This window comes from Mya arenaria, chromosome 13, assembly GCF_026914265.1.
Source record: "Mya arenaria isolate MELC-2E11 chromosome 13, ASM2691426v1".
Lineage (NCBI taxonomy): Eukaryota > Metazoa > Mollusca > Bivalvia > Myida > Myidae > Mya > Mya arenaria.
Window position 1 is genome coordinate 50,219,418 of NC_069134.1, and position 21,413 is coordinate 50,240,830.

The 21,413-nt window shown below is 34.5% G+C and overlaps 1 protein-coding gene across 16 annotated transcripts in view; it reads left to right on the forward strand.

Moving 5' to 3' along the window:
- LOC128213359 (axotactin-like) overlaps window positions 1-20,261 on the forward strand; it is a 110,321-nt gene extending 90,060 nt beyond the window's left edge. For 11 of the 16 annotated variants that reach the window (XM_052918976.1, XM_052918975.1, XM_052918979.1 and 8 more), the window contains 13 exons: window positions 630-647; window positions 2,184-2,266; window positions 5,450-5,535; window positions 6,986-7,030; window positions 8,086-8,242; window positions 8,742-8,935; window positions 9,397-9,583; window positions 11,356-11,592; window positions 12,209-12,285; window positions 13,277-13,400; window positions 14,036-14,115; window positions 17,531-17,629; window positions 18,634-20,261. In XM_052918976.1, the coding sequence (XP_052774936.1) occupies window positions 630-647; window positions 2,184-2,266; window positions 5,450-5,535; window positions 6,986-7,030; window positions 8,086-8,242; window positions 8,742-8,935; window positions 9,397-9,583; window positions 11,356-11,592; window positions 12,209-12,285; window positions 13,277-13,400; window positions 14,036-14,115; window positions 17,531-17,629; window positions 18,634-19,122 (1,876 nt within the window). In that variant the 3' untranslated portion in view covers window positions 19,123-20,261. Of the gene's footprint in view, window positions 1-629; window positions 648-1,224; window positions 1,234-2,183; window positions 2,267-5,449; window positions 5,536-6,985; window positions 7,031-8,085; window positions 8,243-8,741; window positions 8,936-9,396; window positions 9,584-11,355; window positions 11,593-12,208; window positions 12,286-13,276; window positions 13,401-14,035; window positions 14,116-17,530; window positions 17,630-18,633 lie in introns of all 16 variants that reach the window. The other 5 variants (XM_052918987.1, XM_052918990.1, XM_052918989.1 and 2 more) reach the window with 5 other exon arrangements.
- The last annotated feature ends 1,152 nt before the right edge of the window (window positions 20,262-21,413 follow it).

Here is a 21,413-nt window from a genome sequence, read left to right on the forward strand (position 1 = left end):
ACCTATTTTATATCAATTTAATATTTTTCACTGTTTTTAAAATTTAGCCTGCTTTCACTTTGAAATCAAATGTTACGTGCACACAGAGCTGGGACACCATTTTAACTACGTCATTTTCGAAAATTATGTTAAGTTCGCTTACAGTTTGGTGCATTTTTTTTTTATTAAAATGCTAATAATTGTCTTTTAATACAACTTTTTAGGCATAATATTATAATAAAAAGAAAAATTGTAAGATCACAATATGGTTCACGTTGTAAACACCAAAAGTTAGTATTACACTTGTATCTATGCCACTCATAGATATATATTTTGATGCTTACTCAGTGAATTATTTTACAATCTTACATTGAAACAAATTCCTCTATAATATTGTCTAAATAATTAGCATCAAAATGTTTACCAAAATAAGAATTACATCTTCACTTTTGGCGACAAATTTGTCATGTGATAGAAAGAGTCTTACAGGAGTTGACTTTCAAGACAAAATTTTATTTAAAGTGGCAACTAGTGTAAGATTCTATATGCACCATTAACTTGGCATTAAGCATAGAAAGTTATAGCCAAATTTGTCATTGTCAAAATGACAATGAAGAAACATTACTAATTTCTGATTTTGTTAAAAATAGATTTAGAAGGAGCCCAGGGTATCACCTTTTTTGTATAATGTTGATTGAGTCATACTGTATGTCCATAATAAATTCTGTGTTTGTAATAATTAAGAACTTGAAAAACGTAACTGTTGTCAGTCCAAAAACATGTTTTGTTAACATTGTATGTAATTAATACTCCATTGGTTTTTGTTTTGTTTTTCATAACAAAACCTAGCGATTTTTTCTTTGTTTTTACTTAAAATGTTACTGTCACTTGTGTGTTTGTACAGGTTTGTTATGAGAGCTGTGTTCTTGTCGCCTTTAGTCAAAAATATTTGTTTTTAAATTTGTTTTTGGTTCCAACTCTATGTACACTCAGAGTTGTCAGTGTCAAGGTGCCCGTTTTTTAAAGGGAAGACGTTGAGGTCTTCTTATACCTTCGGCATCATTGTCGCAGTTAGGGCGTTAGTGCACATGCAAAAGCGATAATCTTTCAAAGTACTGGCGTGAATTTTTTATAGTTATTTCCCTTTATGACTGAGTATTAAAAAACAGACAAGCATTGTAAACCATTTACTGTGCTCTTGTTTCATATAACAATTATATAACTATTTATTTATTTTTAATTTAGAGAAACACGGTAAGTCTCCCAGACCAATGTTATGAAGCTGTGGATGTTAAAGTATTCTTCCTCCACATCAAATCTCCTAGCTCTGTAAACAGCTTAATATAAAATGAAACAAAATTGCCTTTTGACAATGCGCATTATCTTAAATATAATCATATTGCATTGAATTGTTTGTTTTAATTGTAAAACAGATGGATTGTTGAAAAGAAAATATAAACACAGAGAAATGTTTTGAACCTTGACTGAAAGCTTTTACCTATATACTCAAGCGGTATTCTGAAATTTGAATTTCTGTCCTGTGAATGGTTAATAATTCCTGCGTGCTTCTATGAAATAACTGAATGGCAGTCACAACTGTTTCTTGTGCATTCAATCTCTATACGTGTCATACTTTGCATCCCATCTTTGTCATATAAGCTAGAAAATGGTGAGGGATTATTAGAAAATTACTTAAAATATGTATTTACCATTGCCTTTTTCGAAAAAATAACATCATTGACTTGTAGGCAGTATCTTATAATATGTCTTATTCTGGTAATGTTCATAATTAAGAAGTTACTTCAAAGGTTTGGTTAGTAGTAAATTGATTGATATGAATAGTTTTTATTTTCGATGTAATGTTATATTTGGCTGCGTCCAATAGCCTTGCTCTGCATGGTGCATCTAGTTTGATGGTCTTTGAAATAACAATGTGACTAATATTTAATTAGTAAGCTGGAATATTGTTCATGTATACATTTGTTGTAATATTGTTCAAATTAACGCACATATTTACATAGTTTTACTACAAACTAAAGAAATCGTGCATATTTGTCCATTAGTTTTAAAACCTATATAAACCAACTTCGTATATAAATCTGTTAATATTTATTTTTAGTAAAGCATATACAATATATTACAGGTAATCTCATTTCAAACAAATACTTGAAAAGCTTTATATCCTGGTTTTCTTTCCTCCGCAGGTATTGGACACATGACTTCATCATTGTCTACCTGGACCCTCACCATGGTATATACCTAAACACAAACCAGGGATACTCCATACGTAAGTGGGACAGTCCATTGTGTAAAACAAGATTTTTGAATCTATCATCGTTAATGGGACAGCCGTTAGTGTAAAACATTACATTTCTGGCTATGTGGTACCTATTATTGGCAACTCCTGTACACAACGTCTTTTGCTGTATACCCCATATCTTGGACGATGATCTTTATTTAAGCTGCTTTCAACTCAATTTCAACATCATTTCACACTTTAAAAATGTGGAGTAATTATACCCCCACAAACGAAGTTTGAGGGGGTGCATAGGAGTGAGCTTGTCGGTCGGTCTGTCTGTCGGTCAGTCTTTCGGTTTTCATGGTTTCCGGATGATAACTCATGAAAGGCTAGACAGATTTGAAAAATTTTTGGTACACAGGTGTAACATCAGAAGATACAGGTCAAGTTTGATATTGGGGCTGGTGGGGCCAAGGTCAAGGTCACTGTTACTAAAAATAGAAAAACGGTTTCCGGATGATAAATCATGAAAGGTTAGACAGATTTGAACAATTTTTGGTACACAGGTGTAACATCAGAAGATACAGGTCAAGTTCGATATTGGGGCTGGTGGGGCTAAGGTCAAGGTCACTGTTGCTGAAAATAGAAAAACGGTTTCCAGACGATAACTCATGAAAGGCTAGACAGATTTGAACAATTTTTGGTACACAGGTGTAACATCAGAAGATACAGTTTGGTACACAGTTGTAACAACAGGAGATATAGGTCAAGTTCGATATTGGGGCTGGTGGGGCCAAGGTCAAGGTCACTGTTACTAAAATAGAAAAACGGTTTCCGGACGACAACTCATGAAAGGCTTGACAGATTTGAACAATTTTTGGTACACAGGTGTAACATCAGAAGATACAGGTCAAGTTCGATATTGGGGCTGGTGGGGCCAAAGTCAAGGTCACTGTTACTAAAAATAGAAAAACAGTTTCCGGACGATAACTCATGGAAGGCTAGTTTTTCTTGTCAGCAGTGTAACTTCTAAATTACTCAACAGATTTAAATAAAACAATACATGCATGATAAAAGAAGATGCAGTGTGCAGTAACCTTGGAGTTATGGCCTCTTTTCAAAGGAATGGTTTGCCATTCCTGTGTACAGGCGGCATTTGGGGGTATTCGTCACTCACTGTGACAGCTCTAGTTATAAATGGTTTTAATGGTAGAGGGGGCATGATAATTGTGGACCATTTAAACAGTGAAAATTGTGGAGCATGTAAACCGTTTAAACATTAAGGGTGATGAGTATATAAACAGTTTGAAGGATTAAGGGGGACGATACGTATGTTGCATATAAATGGTTTAAACAATAAAGGGGGATAATACTTGTGGAGCATGAAAAACTGGTTGAATCATAAAGGGGGATGAAACTTGTGGAGCGTATAAACATTTGGAATAATAAAGTGGGATAAAGCTTGTAGAGCATATAAACTGTTTGTATCCTAAAAGGGGATGAAATTTGTGGAGCATATATAAACAGTTTGAACAATAAAGGGCGTTAATACTTTTTGATACTTGCATACATGCCATATTTTCTGGAGACCATTCAGGGGGATTTGTTCAGAAGGCTAAAAATTCAGGGGGATTTTGGTGGTATTCAGGGGGATTTTTTAGCAGGTTTAAGTTTGCGAAATTTCAAAGTATATTTAGATGCGAAAGTACGAAAAAATGAATTCACATAATTATATTTCGCTATGAAAACCTCTTAACTTTTACATTATACAGAATTATTTTATGTCATGATTTATCATATTCTTATGATACACTGTCAAGTCATGCTGTAATACTGTGCATTAAATTTAACTTCCTCCAAAGTCTTTTAAAAAATTATGCTTAAAACTATCAGCTATGATGACGTTCAGACACTAAGAGAATGGAATGAATTTTATTAATTTCTACCTTTTCCAAAATAGTAATATTTCTTTGCCTTTGATCATTTCTTCTAATTAATTGATCACTTGTTTTCTTTTGGTATTTATCAAACCTTTTTTAAACAGTCATTTCACCCTTGCGGAGTTGTTTCGTTACATTCAATTTCACTCACATACTGTGGTTTCACTTTGTCATTATTGCCTGATGTAAAATATCTAAAAAAAATCAAATTTTTTTTTTGTTTTTTTTTTAATTCCGGGGGATTTTTATCTCCTGCCGGGAGACCGGGGGATGGATCGAAATTCCGGGGGATTTTTTCCCCCGCCCGGGGATATGGCATGTATGTACTTGTGGAGCATATAAACGGTTTGGATAATAAAGGGGGTTGATACTTGTGGAGCATATAAACAGTTTGGATAATAAAAGGGGTTGATTCTTGTGGAGCATATAAACGGTTTGGATAATAAAAGGGGTTGATACTTGTGGAGCATATAAACGGTTTGGATAATAAAAGGGGTTGATACTTGTGGAGCATATAAATGGTTTGGATAATAAAAGGGGTTGATACTTGTGGAGCATATAAACGGTTTGGATAATAAAGGGGGTTGATACTTGTGGAGCATATAAACGGTTTGGATAATAAAGGGGGTTGATACTTGTGGAGCATATAAACGGTTTGGATAATAAAAGGGGTTGATACTTGTGGAGCATATAAACGGTTTGGATAATAAAAGGGGTTGATACTTGTGGAGCATATAAACGGTTTGGATAATAAAGGGGGTTGATACTTGTGGAGCATATAAACGGTTTGGATAATAAAGGGGGTTGATACTTGTGGAGCATATAAACGGTTTGGATAATAAAAGGGGTTGATACTTGTGGAGCATATAAACAGTTTGGATAATAAAAGGGGTTGATACTTGTGGTGCAAATGAACCGATTTAATGATAAATGGGGATGTTAGTTGTGTAGGATATAAATGGTTTAAAGGGAAAAGGGGGATGTGTTAAAGTCTGAATGGAAAAAGGTATTTTAAGTATGGAGCATATGAACGGTTTGAATGATGAAGGAGGATGCTACTCATGGAGCATATAAACAGTTTGAATGATAAAAGGGGTTGATTCTGGTTGAACATAAACAGTTTGAATGATATAGCCAAACAATTCTTGCAGAACAAGATAAACAGTTTGAATGATTAAAGGAAATGATACTTCAGGAATATAAAATGTTTGAATAACAACGGGACATGACATGTGTTGAACAATCACCTACTTAAATGACAAAGATTATTTGTATACATTTGTTCATATAGATGGAGTGGGGAAAGAAGGGCTGTTTGCCGATGGTCGACCACATCAGCTGCTGTATAGACGGAATCAGGGAGAGATGATCCTTACTGTGAGTGGTCTCCCTTTTCTGTATATACTGTTGAGGGCATATATACATTTATTATTGCAGCTAAGATTAGCATTGACAGTGTCTGAGTGCTAACTATGGAAACTATGAATCGGCTAAAAAAAAACCCAGACTATTGGTTAGACTGACAATAGTCTTGTGGTTCTGGCACTTGAGAGGCGTGAAAGTTGAACATAGATATTATGAATATCTGCTATAACCAAATCAGGTCAAACAATAGTTGAAATTTGTATAACCTCCATCCAACATTCCTCTGAACTGAGAAATGCGAACAGTGTAACCAGACTTAAGTCTATCAATTTGTGTTTAAGCATGGATCATAGTTACCATAGTGTGCTCAGGAACTTTCCCATTATATTATACTATTATACTGTAATGTTAATATCACAATAAGAGTAGCATTTGAAATGTACAGTATATCTAAACTTTGCCTGTGCAGCTTTAACCTATTTTGAAATCACTGCTTATGCAATTAACTGTTTTAAGATCTAGGTATAATATTTATAAGCATAAGAATGGTAAACTTGTATTTTGTAAAAAACAACAACACACAAAACAATAGTTCACTAGAATATGAGTCAAATATATTGTATACAATGTAAATTGTTTGTGCTTTGAAAAGCAAATGATTAATTTTCTTTTATTTTTGATTAATTTTAAGAATGTGGCTGTATTTAATTGTTTTGATTGAACATAAATGTACATATACTTTGTTTGTAGAAACATTTATTTCTTTGAATGAACTTCTAAATTAAAAACAGGCTCTCCAGCGCTCCTACTTATGCGCTCATTTTTATAAAGAAGGCTTCCTATTGTTTTTTCGGACTTGTTAAAACCGCTTCTTATTCATTAATTTTGTTCACTGATTACTTGGTAAGTCTGAAGGGGTGTATCTTAGTTGATTTAAACATTGCCAACCTGAGACATGTATAAATAAGCCTCTGAGCTGGGTATAAACTTTTCAACAACTTGAAACTGTTGTTCTGGGCTTAGTGTCATAACATTTTTGATGAATTAGGTATAAAACATTAAATTATATTTCCTACGATGGAAAATGTTGTAAAATGATCTTTAACTGACTTACAATATTCCATACTTTCCTATTTTTTGGCACCAAAAAATCCAACTTTTCCTTCTATTTTGTCATAAAAGCTCCTAATTTGTTCTTTCTTTTGTATGGGACCCTGCTGGAGAGACTGTAATAAGCATGGTGAAAGCATGCTGTAATTTATTCTGCATGACTTCCTTGATTTTAAATATTGAAAGTGAAAGTCATTTTATTCAGTATAAAAAAAAACATAATTTGTTCATGTAGTTGTAAGATATTAATTAACATCCATAGATTAAATTGAAGTATTAAGATGATAATTATCTGTTCTTTCCATGTAATTCATTGCCATAAACATTTTTTTTTTGATCTCATACTTAATAGGTTAGAAGCGAAAACCATCGGTTATTTAGAAACAAAACATTGAGCGTAAGTAGCTGGCCTATTTGGACGCCGATCACAGTACCATTTTCTCTTGCTATAGTTAACATTTTCACTTTCTGTCTATGCTTACGGCTTTCTAATGATTTGTACTTTTGCCTTATGTGATGTGGAAGGTTATCACGATGATAACCAATCATTGTTTCTTTGCATTTTCTCATGAAAATTTAACAAGTATAATTTGAATGTAAGATTTTTGGTTCTAATGTGGGAAGCCTCTATTTGGGGAAAGAAACACTTTCACACTCGGAATAAATGGAAAAAATAACTCATTTCCATTGATTTAAAAATCTTGCAACACTCAATTATACTAAAGCTCATTATTTACATTTAAGCATCAATATTTTAAAAAGCATCTTACAACAAACAAGATATTAAGTAAACAACGGTCTTCATCATCTGCATGTATTTATTGATGATATGTTGTTGGTTCCTGCTAGTTAATTGATAAGACATTTATAATAGAATCCATATTGATGTTGTTAAATGTCTGATAGCATCTGTGTTCAATAAATTGATATAATCATAATGGTTTAGATGAATGTCTGCAAGGCTTTAACTTCATTAGTGAAAATCGTTCATTGGGTAATAGTTAAGCCATTCAGCATTTACTAACAGTGATCAGGTTTGAACTAACAAACATTCAGAAATCAGATTTGACAATTATCTGTGCATGTTTGCATGTGTTTGACACTCGTATTAATAAGCACTGTGACATTGTACTGGAATGTTTATTTTGCATGTGATTCTGGTTGCTATTAGTTTAGTCCTTGATTTTCTCCTCTTTACTTCTTGCAAAAAAATAACTGTGGTACGGTTCAATCAATTTATATTTTCCTTCACTTACCGTTTTTCCTTCATATTTATGTAAAATATGCATGTATTTTGTATTCTTTTATTTATTCTATACTTATATTAATTAAGCAATACTTCTGTCATATACATTTCATTTACCATTGTTACTAAATAACTTACTTATTCAGTATGAAAATAAATGGCGGTTTTAAAAGAAAGGGGGACAACTGTACTTAAAAATGTTTCAGCTTGATGAAGAAGGCATAGGCAGAGTTACTGTTTCTGACAATGCCCTTGACGAACTAGATACCATTATGATTGGTGGAATTCTCAACTCTCAGTTCGGTTCTATTCAAGACACAGATGATTATCGAGACTACCTCAACTTTACTGGTTGTATGTCTGGTAAATAAAGTAATTTATTATAATTCTAAAATTAGCACTTTTCAAGTTTATCTTTAAGCTGCACTCTCACAGATTTACCATTTTTACAACTTTTTTATTTTTTGTCTTGGAAAGAGCAAATTTTTGTGTAAATATCTGCGAACCAATGATGTGAGACATCTGACAAAAAATCAGATCGCAGATCTTCATATTTCCTGTTTTATGGCCTAATCTGTTACTAACAGTTTAAGAAAAATGCATAAAACATGTATTATTGAACTTAAATACAAAAATTTGCAATCTAATTTTTTGTCAGCTGGTTTCCATGGATTTTCCCAAAAATTGGTTAGTTACAAGACAAAAAATAAAAAAAAGTTGTCAAAACGTTTAATCTGTGAGAGTGCAGCTTTATGTTCCTTAAAGATTAACTTTATGACATGTATTATAATCTAAAACTCAAAAGCAGTTTGGCCAAATGATTTCAGATGATACCAATTATTATTTTTTATTTTTTTGTCAGAGGTGACTTTCTATCCAGTTGGCGACCTTCCATTTGCCCTTAGACCCCTGAAAGACCTACGTGACAATCAGAACTCGACAGGTATTGCTACTGCTTACGGTCCAGAGATACAAGGGTGTAGTACTAAGGATGCCATGGCAATCACAACATCAACACAACCACTGACACAGAAGCCATCCACCTTATCTCCACAGGTATATTTTTCAAAAGGAGGAGATAATCTGCGGCACTTTTTATTAAAAGATATCATAACTTAAATGATCTTATATCTGTATCAACATCGTAATAGACAAAAGGTAATGTTTTGGTCATTTCCTGAACTTTATGTTCATATTTATTCTGGCTAAAGTTCAATTCAAACAAACAGGTACCAAAAAGGATGAAAACATAACACTTAAGATGATGTGTCACTGTCTAATATTGGATTCTGCTGATCCATACCAAATTATTTTACCTGTATGTAACCCTCATTTAAATGATGCATTAGGGAATAAATGGGCAGCTTAAAAACATATTTGAAATTATGAAAAAATATTCTGTTTTTAAAAAAGGACAAAATTTAGCCCTTAGTGGCAATAGTATACCTCGGCAGTCATCTATTTATCTGTAATGGTCTATAATGATGATAATTTCAGCTGTCAATTAACTGTTTCAGTTGACATTTCCCCCTTGGAATCCTGGTCCTGCGAAAACTGAGTACCTTGGCCCACCTCCAACACTGCCAATCAACAAAACAAGCCCTGCCCACACCAGTATGACCACACCCTCCAATTCAGTTTCCACAGCCAGAGACATCAGCGTTGGGTCACATGGAAGGGATAAGCATGATAACAAAGTCATTGGTAAGTAGAGAAATGGAAACAGTTTTTTGGTGTCAATGTGTTTTAATATGTAGTTTGAAAAGCTCCGTCCGTCTGTCCGTCCGTCTGTCCTTCCGTCCGTCCGTGTGTCTGGCTCAATAACTCGTGTCCGGGCTGTAACTTTCGCTTGTATGGACAGATTTTAAAATAACTTGCCACATGTGTTCCACATACCAAGACGACGTGTCGTGTGCAAGACCCGTGCCCCTACCTCAAAGGTCAAGGTCACACTTAGTCTTTATTCACAATGGAGTGCTGCATATAGGACATAGAGTATAGGTTGTCGTGTCCGGGCTGTAACTTTACCTTGTATGGGCAGATTTTAAAATAACTTGCCACATGTGTTCCACATACCAAGACGACGTGTCGCGTGCAAGACCCGTGTCCCTACCTCAAAGGTCAAGGTCACACTTAGTGTTTATTCACATTGGAGTGCTGCATATAGGAGATAGAGTATAGGTTATCGTGTCTGGGCTGTAACTTTTCCATGTATGGACAGATTTTAAAATAACTTGCCACATGTGTTCCACATACCAAAACAAAGTGTCGCGTTAACGACCCGTGTCCTTACCTCTAAGGTCAAGGTCACACTTAGTGTTTATTCATAATGGAGTGCTGCATATAAGGACATAGAGTATAGGTTGTCGTGTCTGGGCTGTAACTTTCCCTTGTATGGACAGATTTTAAAATAACTTGCCACATGTGTTCCACATACCAAGATGACGTGTCGCGTGCAAGACCCGTGTTTCTACCTCTAAGGTCAAGGTCACACTAAGTGTTTATTCACAACAGAGTGCTGCATATAAGGACATAGAGTATAAGTTGTCGTGTCCGGGCTGTAACTTTCCCTTGTATGGACAGATTTTAAAATAACTTGCCACATATGTTCCACATACCAAGACGACGTGTCGCACGACAGACCCGTGTCCCTATCTCAAAGATCAAGGTCACACTTGGGTGTTTATTCACAATGGAATGCTGTATATATAAGGACAAAACAGAGTCGGTTGTCAACTATGGTTGGTATTTTTTTATGTTTAGAGGCAATTTAAAATAACTTGCCATATGTATTTGACATGTAAAGGCAAGATCAACTTTTCATGTACTGACCTTGTTCATAGGTCAATGTCACAATCGGGGGCATTCGTCACATACTGTGACAGCTCTTGTTTTATTATAAAAATACATTTATGCAAAAACAAGACACATGCAATTTTAAACAGTGGGTAACACAAACATAGCTTATAAGTTATATCAAAATGCATTGAAATTTATAGATGGATAACAATTAGAGACAGAACTTAAAGTGATAACATGTTTATTCAAACTGTTAAACCATTTAAATTTGATAATAATTATAAAACCAGTCAAGCAATTTTAATCGATTAATTGAGATTCTTAACTGACCCGCATAAATGACATCGACCCAAGCAAACAAAACAGTGTGTGAAATTCTTACTTGGGACCGCGAAAATGACTTCGAGCATGGACAAATATCGACCCTCAAGATATCGAGCCATTCGATCGAATTTTATATGAACAAAGAGTAAAAAAGAAATCGGTCCTTTTAATCTGGTTCGAGTCTACGAGGATATCGAGCCATGAGATAACGACCCAATGAGTTTTGACTGTATTTGTAGTTCATATATAAGCAATAAAAGAAATAAATTGCCCTGCGGTAAAGGACCTCCCTTGGAATAAATATTTTCAATTTGTCATACACAAACTTACCAACACTTATTTATATATTACAGCCATAGCACTATGTGTGGTGGGTTTCTTACTTTTGGTGGCGATAATGGTGGCATGCGTGCTGGTACGTCTGCGTCGGCGGGAAGAAGAAAAAGAGAAAGAAAATGCAGAGAAAAATCAGGATATCGAGCTCAAGCAGCCATTGAATGATGTTGAGGAGGCGATATCAGAAAATCGACAGAACCAGAACTACTTGGCAAGACTTGATGAATTTAGCATGGTCTCTGCACAACTAGGAGGTACGTTTGATGAATATTTATATGAAAAACTGCAGAAACAAGCTCAGTAGCCAAACATTTAAACATAAACTCCATTTAATGGCACAAGGTAAAGCCAAAGACATAGAACATAAAAACAAAACATCACAAACAAGAAACATGGAACAACAGTACAAAACTCCATAAACAACACAGTGCATATATACAATATAAAAAAAACTAGATGTGTTTATCAAGGATTGTTAGGTACCACCTTGGAACAGTCAGTAAAATGTAAATTTACTGGGGGTTTAAACCAGTTTGCGTGCACAACCTCACTCTTATCCCTACAATCCTGAATAAAGTAAAAATGTAAAAGTCCGATCTTATCAAAGTATGCATTATTTAATTATAATATATTAAAAGTATAAATATATATGAAGTATAAATCTAAGTTTTTATACAAACGATCCATCAGAAGACCAAAACATCAGATAGATGGATCTTTTAAAATTTCCAGACATAACATGCAAAGTAAGATGCCTAGAAGAGCTTTTAAATCAGCAAAGAATTAATAGTACCAATGTATTGTGTTAATGTGATGAAATTAACAGTTTTCTGAGATTTCATTATGAAAATGAATTGCTTTGGATTGAAGCTCGGCCGGTTAAGAGGGAAACAACATCGACTTTCAAGCCTCCACCTAGTGACTCTTCATACACATATTCCAGTGTTGTAAGTCTCGTCAGCTTATTTCATATTTATATCATTATTTGGTTATTAAATAAGAAATTTTGTAAGCATATAAATATAAGCAAACACTTCAGAGTGATATTTTGTTGGCAATGTTACAGTAAATGCCAATAAACGCCTTGGTCACCAGTTATCCAATAAAGTATATTGTATTATAATATTTGTATATTTTCTCCTTATTATTTTTGTGATTGATTGAGGGGCTGCTATGTGGCAAGCCGTAGAAATTGTTCAAACCTGTGTTTAGCCCAGCGTTAATTATCAAACAAGTTTTCATGCAATTAGTAGGCTCATTTTTATCAATTTTAGAAGACAGTTTTAATAAATTCCATATTGAATTACCACTTACAGATGTGATTTGTCCGCGGATTCACGGAATTCCGCGGGTTTAATGGCACCAGGGATCCCCCCCCCCCAAAAAAAAAAAAAAATATTTTTTTTTAGCTGTTTAAAAAAGATACTAGTGTGCTTTTGCTTGTTAGAGATGATATCCCAGTTTGCTTCAAATTTAAAGTCAGAAGAACCCTCAAAAGAGCTTCTAAATAGCCAATTTTTCTTCTACGGCAGTGTGCTTTTGACCGTAAAAGTGCCCCAAAAATCCATGGCCGAAATTGTTTCAGCCCTCCAGCTGCCAGGTCACTCACATCCCTGACTATTATGAAATATCCTCTGTATTCCTGTGTATGTGTCTATATAATATTTCATCACCATCCTTTTTCACCCACACACAGATTATCCATCATTAAACATTGACGTCACTGCCTTTACTGGACTGTTGATCTACTGATAAAGACGTAATGCTGTAAAGTTTAAACATAAAAGTTTTAAAGATAGTGATTGGATGATTTATTTTATTTTATTATATGTCCCCATATAAATTTTTGCCATATCAATAATATTTAATTTTCAAAGATCAATCAATGTTACGCTAAAATATTCAATAATACAACATAAATATTTCATTTATTTCCAGCCCCAGTCTGAAGATGATGACCCAACGTTAACAGAACAGAGGTTTTACAACCGCAAGAAAAATAGGCCAGCCTCGTCTATATCGGAAGTTTTGGAGGAGATGGAGAGACAAAGAGGAAATCCAGGTATGATTTATGATATTAAAATACAGGATGAGTTTTTGTTTATGTGAAATAAGTGGTGCAACTGAGGGTGTGCATTTTATTGAGGGTGAAAATACCACTTAAAATGAACTATAAACAAAAATTCTACGAACTTCCAGAAAGTGTAAAATTCTATGACATTAAAAGTTGCTATAGTGCTCACTGAATGGGTGAATATCAGGTATGAAATCAGCATGCAAAATTCTATAAGCAATAATTGTTACTTTGTCCCTTATTTGCTTGAATGTTTTTGGAACTAAAGTATTGTTGAGGTGGTGTTGATGGTGACAATCTTGTTATTCCAATACTTCAATCTCAGCCATATCATATACCTTGGTGCTGTCGGTGTAAAAACTGAAACCTTTGCCATAACTCCAAAACTTTTAAAAATATCAACATAAAATTTAGTGAACATGTTCACTGTGATAATAGGCACATGTGTATCAAGGACTATAACTCTAGCTTATTAATAGTAGTTATGCCCCTTTATGAATTGAAAAAAAACCCACACACACCAAAAAACAGACAAGCATTGGTATCTGTTTTCAGAGCTCTTGTTTTGTTCGGCAATGTCAATGAATTTAAACCAAATCCTGATATGATAGTTGTGACTCCAGATGCTGATCCTGAAGACATAGAAACTCTTGGCACCAGACCCCTTCAATCAGTTGCCATGGAAACAACACCCCTGACATGTGTAAGTTGTTGGTTCTTTGTGCAACTCATCTAGCTTTATATGCACAGCATTTTTAGTACAATTAACTGTACAGTTCAAAATGCCGTTTAGTCCTTTCAAATCAAAACTGTATGTTTCCATGTGTTTTGCTTCTCACAAGTTACTAAAGTGAATGTTCATGTTTCAATGTTTGGAAATTTCAACACATAATGTGAATGAGTTTATGATTTTCTACACATGTACAAACACAAAGCTGATAAAAGGCTTGTCCAACACCTGGTATACTTTTTCATAACTTTTGTCTTGTGTTGGTACAGAATTATGAAATGTAATTTGGCATATTTGCTTCAACGTTAACTGTGGCTCTATGTTTGCTGCTTTCAGAAGTTTTGCCTATTGAACACCAATGTCTTGTATGCTTACAGATAAATAAATTGACTTGTACTTATTGTAAATGATATATTCAATAGGTAGTTTGAGTCCTGGGTCACTTTTCACTATTAAACGTCTTGAGTCTTATAGTTTGAGACTCTGACTCAGACAAGCAGACTCTTCCTTTGTTGTAAAAATGCTACTATACAAGCAAAGACGTTAAAAATTGCTGTATCTTTCTCAAATAATCTGTTCTACAATTTCGTCTTAAACTTAAGACTCCAGAAGTTACTAAAGACAGCCCCTGTGTCCTTATTCATTTACATGTTGAGTCTGAATTTGAGACCTGAGACTCAAAACTGCAATCTTTGTTGTAAAACTGTCATTTAAATAGCAACAATGGTAAAAGTAGCTGCGTCATGTCTAAATTAATTTAATTATGCCCCCCCCCCCCCCAAGGGGGTATATTGTTTTGCACATGTTAGTCGGTCGGTCGGTCCATCCATCGGTAGACCAAAGCTTGTCCGAGTGATTATACTTGACAATTCCTGGACCTATGGTAATCAAACTTGACATGAAGGTTAGGCCTGACCAGTAGATGACCCCTATTGACTTCACAGTGACCTTTAATGGGAAAAGTTGTCAAAGCTTGTTCGAGTGATAACTCGACAATGCCTTCACCCAATGGCCCTCAAACTGGGTCATTGTGTCAAAAGTCAAGATCACAGTGACCTTGAATGTGTAAAGTTTGTCCTAGTCAAAGGACAAGGGTCAAAGGTCAAGGTTGCAGTGACCTTTTAACGGGAAAGGTTGTCAAAGCTTGTCTTGAGTGATAACATTACAATGCCTTCACCCATGGCCCTCAAACTTGACTTGGGCCTGACCGGTAGATGACCCCTATTTTTGTCAAAAGTCAAGGTCACAGTGACCTTGAATGTGATAAATTTGTCCTAGTAATAACTTGTCATTGCTTGCACTCATGGCCCCCAGACTTGATTTGGAGATTGGGCCTGACCAGTAGATGGCCCCTATTGATTTAAGGGGTCAAAGGTCAAGGTCACAGTGAACACAAAAAGCTTGCCTGTGTGATAACTTGACAATGCCTTCACCCATGGCCCTCAAACATTTAGGTTGGGTGTGACCAGTAGATGACCCCTTTGGATTTTGATGTCAAAGGTCAAGGTCACAATCATATCGGTCATTCACAGTTTACTTCATATTTACTTATTCCCTTCTGCTAAGAGGACAGATATTTTTTACACAACTTTTTAATCAAAAATAATTATATCGAAGTAACTTTTAAAAATCCGCCTTTCTTAGCCTGAGTCTCAAACTTGCAATCAACTTGTTCTTGAATATAGACCCAGTTTCAATGGAGCTTTTCATCCGGAAAAACACTGACCTGCTTAAAATGTTCCTTTATGGCAAAAGATGCATGATGTTATTGCTTGAGATGAATAAAGTACATTTATTGATTTGTTTATTAACAGTTGCAAATTTTACTGTGTTGAAATACCAATGCTTAAATTGTCCCTATATTCTCATGTTTGTTTGTCTCATTTTATTCCAAACTATTTTCATGTTCTTCAATTAATTGCTTGGCTTATTGTGATACATGTCTATTTTATTTGAATGATAAAAGTAATATGTTTCACATTTGCAATTTACTAATTATTTTTCTTGTGTGTCTCTGCTTGACTTGTAGCTGCAACGTGATGATACTTTTTTATCATCTATACCCGAGGTTTGTCAATTATTCCTTTATGTGAGCCCCATGCCCTAACAGTAGTTGTTGTTAATTTTGTGCAGTTGATTGTTGTAACAATTGGTTATTTGTTTAATTGCTTAATGCTGTTTTTTAAATGTTGTAGTGTGCAGTTTGTTGTATTTTTGTTTGAAGGAAAACTAAAATTATGTCAACAAATTATTTGTTACTAGTGCCCTTCATAACAGTTAGGAGTTCTAATTGGTAGAGCAATGATTTGTTTTTAAGCTCTACTGGCCAGAAGAGCTTTTACAATGGTGCCATGTTTGTTGTGTTCATGCACAATTGTAAATGCATTAAAGTCTTCAGTTTTGATATTTCTCCTTCAAACTTCTACAGTAGTTAGATATCCATAAGAGCTTGGTCCCTTTCCTAAACCAGCCAGATCTGCCCATGCGTGACTGGATTATGGCCTGTAAAATTGTGTTAGCCTATCAAAAATATACTCTAAGGGGGACAACTTGTACAGAGAGTTGTTTATTATTGTAGTGTTACCCTCCTTTTACCTTCCAGAAAACATTGCTTGCCTTTGAATGTAGGTTCAGTATATTGCCTATTAATAGAATATACATGCCTTTGATAAAAAAAGTACCTAAAAGTCTACCAGTAGAGCAAAGGCCCTGTGGGCCTCTTGTTTAGCTGTTATTTATTTTAATTATACCAGTTTGGAAGTCCTTCATAATGTAAACCAGGACCCAATTTCTTGACATTTCTTAAGCATTAACAAGTTAAAGAACCTTATTTAATTAAGAATTTTTTTTGTTCATATTCAATATCATAATTGCTCATATTCAATTTCATAAGGAAATGATTTTTATTGTGGTTATCTTTACTATGATTTCCTTTAAATTTTTCAAAACTCTTTGAACTGAAAAAATACACAAATTTTTCAATAAAATATACTGAGCTACTAAGGCTTGATCCATTATATGTCAGAGAAATTGGGGCTGGTGGCTGATTAATAACGAGATAAAGCTAATCCCATTTTTTTATTATGACATTTTCTGTTTGATAATCAACTTTTGAAAAGTCATTTTTAAGTTAAAAGATAAAAATATTGTTGCATCAGTTTTGTTTTGTGAAATCAGGCTGAAATAAGTTGTTTCAGCTAAATTTGTACCAATGATATTAAATATGTTTTGGCTAAATTTGCCCTTTGGTTCGACATTAAAAGCAGATAAATCAGTAAAACTGAAAAAAATATATATTCGATCCTCAAACATAATATCATGAACATGTTTATCTTAAGACTGTTATTTAAGGATAAGCTCAGAATGAAACTTTGTAACTTGTCTGCAGGATGGGATAGTGTTGCCCCCAGTTGAGGGCACAAACGTCGATAATTGTCAAGGAGCTTGGGACGTACACGACCAATCCAGTGATTTGTCAACAGGAGAGGTGCGCTGCTGCGTTCAATGTAGATGCATGCACAGAGTGTTTCAGTTAACTTTCCTCATATACTCGTATCATATTCCCTGGACAATTATCTTGTTTCTTGTTCTTTTTGTGTCCGTAATTTAGCATTGAGGAGGTGAAGTAAGGTCTTGAGTCTGCAGACAAGATTGTTACTTTTAAAACAAACAAAAAAGTAAATTAGAATAATTGATTAAATTTTCAGAAATATATTGATTGAACATATGCCCAACTGTTTGTATTATGAATGAAGTAGCATATTTTCCTGCGTAAAATTAATATTAACCAAATGTGTTCCAAAACCATATGGTTATTTTTCAAAGAAATAATGAATTAAAAATATATATAGCTTACAGGTTGGGCAGCGCCATACAAAGTCTTGGACAACTGCTATTATAATAACTGAAACCGTTATGTCCAGCTCTTTCGGCACTAACATCCTGGCTTCTGAAAGATATGACTGTTTTTGTTATATGTTTCATTTAACTATAACAGTTGTTTTGTTTGTTTGTTTTCTGTTTTGTAGAGTGAAGCGTTTATATATACCAACCTACTTCTGTTTTTTGTATCTAATATTTCTTAACAATAGTTTGTCAAATCCTATGGTTAGTGGTAAAAAATACATGTAGTTCAATAATGCACAATCCCTTTCTTACAGTGTTTTTATTTGCGTTGATGATTGTAAACTGGTATTGTGTAACACTGTTATTGCTTAATGTTGATTTGTGAAATGATTGCTTGCTTTTTGGCCATCAAAAATGAGAATACTTCCCATTATAAGTGTAATGATTGCTTGCTTATTTGTCTTAAGAAACTGTATTTTAAATCTATGTACATGGTATTATTGTTTATTGAGGATATTGGGAACAATCAGTATTTTCATGACTTAAACTTTTATGTACATGTAAAATGTTCATTTGATATCCAAGTATAATTACAGTAGAAAAGTTTTGAATTTTGAACATATATAGAAACATTTATATTTTCAGCACCACGAAGACGATGTTGAAAACGATGCTGATAATGAGTCGGACTCGCCGTCCCCACCCCCTCCTGCGCACGTGCTCCATGAGTACAATGGAGATAGCGGTTATGAGGCAGAGTCAAAACCAGATGAGGAGGAGACTCTTATGATTGACAGTTACCATGGAACCGGCAGTTTTCAGGAGGAAGAGACTCCAAGTGAAGGGGTTAATGATCAGTGTCAAGTTGACATGGATGACTCCCCCTATTTAGATTCTAAAAATAGTAACTATGTGTCAGAAAATGTTACCCCTTCACTTAAATCTGAAACTGGATCTCTAGGGAAGGAATCGAGATCGGGTTCAAATTCCTCAGCTGCAGAAGAGTTGCCAGGGAAGGATAGTGACAAAGTGATTAATTATGGATTTCCGAACACACCTGTGATAGACCTCAATGGACCAGACTTTGCTCCAAAGAAATCAAGTATTGTTTCAAACAATATGTGTGACACTTGAAACTGCAATACATCTCTCTTCTCTGTGTCACATTTCCATTTCCAATCAAAAACTTGGTATACACACTGGTCATGGTAGTAAGTAGATGACTCATATTGATTTTCGGGTCAATGAGTCAAAGGTCATAATGACGTTGGGCACTTGACAAGCGTATCATCAAATTCGTGGAAGTCAGGCTAGATTTACATAACTGTGTTTAGATGCTGCTCACAGTTTCTACAAGATGAACCATGGACATTTGGTGAATCTTTAAAAAAAGCACCATATTCTATTTTCAGAATCATATTACTTATAATTTGTATAAAATTTAAGGACCAAATCTAATGTATTCTTCATTGTGTCTTGGTACATTGAAGTCTTAAGTGTTACGTTATTATTCAGTGCATTTTGTCCCTGAGACAAATATTTGTCATAAAAAATTATATCCTGCATAACAATCTAAAAGCCCTTGTTATAGCTCCTCATTGTTCATTAACAATTCAGAATTAAGCATAATAAAGGAAGCAATAATTAATGTGAGAATATTTCTTATTTTTAACCTTGTAAACATTGATGTTCAATATGTGACAGTATAAGAAACTACTTTGATGGCCATGGCATATTGAAACCTTGGGTTTTGTTTTAGGTCCATGTAAAATTCAGAATTTCAAAGTATGTTTATTCATTATTTGTTTTTTATTGTAAATATGTCATAGTTATTTTGTGTTGATGCATTTTAATGATATTTACTTAAAATAAAAAACAAGTATAAGAAAATTGTGCAATAAGCTCATTTATGTGATCGTTCGTATTTATTTCAAATGTGGTTGTGTATTTCGGAAGTTGTTAATCTAAATCATGAAATGGCACAAAACCGTCCTTTTTTTCTTTGTTTTGACGATAATGGCAAATCTATAATTATACAACTTGTAGTTGTTTTATATAAGCTGCGTATTTTTCAAATTATAAAACACGAAATTACCTCTTTCCTTTTTAAACCACCAATAACAAATGTTCCTGTTTACACATACAGGAGTAAAACAACTTGATTTTTTTCCAATTTTGTAAAAATGCGTGTTTTTATATAATTATCTTTAACTATTGTACATGTACTTTGTTTATGTCTTGTGAAATTTCTCAAATTATAAATTTGAAACCAACTTGAATCTTTTTAATTTTATATCAACTCATGTTTTTCTATGATTAGGTCTGGACCTCAAAGGTTAAGCTCACCATAAGAGGTACACGGTTGAAATGATCCATGTCCCGGCTGCACCTTGGCCATGCATTGTTGGATTTTCAAAATTAAAAATGCCATGAAGGTCACACACAACAATACAAAAAAGTGTGAACCTCAAAGGTCAGGGCCCTTAGAGGTCAAAGTTCGAAATAAGCCTAGGATTCTCAATTTATGGCAGTATGTTGTGTACACATATTAGGTATGTTCCTCAAAGGTCAAGGTCACACTTGAAGGCTAAATGTCAAAATGAGTTCTTTGGATAGGATTCATTTCCGGACATAACCTTGCCTGGGCCGTATCTTTACCATGCATTATATGCTATTCATGAAACTTTTATTAAATAGTCACCATGACCAGTTGTCTTGTCGCTTCTAAGACTAAGGTTTTTTCCTAAAAGGTCAAGTTACGCCTAGAGGTCAAAGGGTGAAATATGTATGCTTCAAAGGCTCTTTCGACGGGCTTAACATGTCGCCTGTTGTCGTCTAGTATCGACCAAGAAGATGGACATTGTAACAACAGCAGCGTGCCTTATTTCAGCAAAACAGCAGGGTTAGTCTTTTCCGGCAAAGCAGCTCGGCATCTGTTGACGGGCTTAACATGTCGCTTGTTGTCGTCTAATACCGATCAAGAAGATAGGCACTTGATATTGGAACAGAAGCAGAGTGCCTAATTTCAACAAAACAGCAGGGTTAGTCTTTTCTGACAAAGCAGCTCGGCATTTTTCGAACCGAATGGCTTGAATATGATATGACTTTGTGGACGAGCCCAGCGTGGCAGTACGTCTGCCTACAAATGTTCCTGTTGTCCTATGGTCCCAAACAATGGAACCCAGATGGCTTTTATTCGCTCAGCTGAGAGATGAGCTTCTCCAGGGTTATTGAAATGGAGAGTTACCAGATCATAAAAGGAAATATACTGATATTTGATTTTTTTGGAAACAAACTATCGCGGACATTTTATGAAGGAAAATGAATTTCCAGGATCCTGTTGAAAGGAGGAAGCCTGCATGATTTTAAAATCTTGGAAACGTGTAACATATTCTGTGGTATGCCTAAAAAAAGCGCCTGGACAA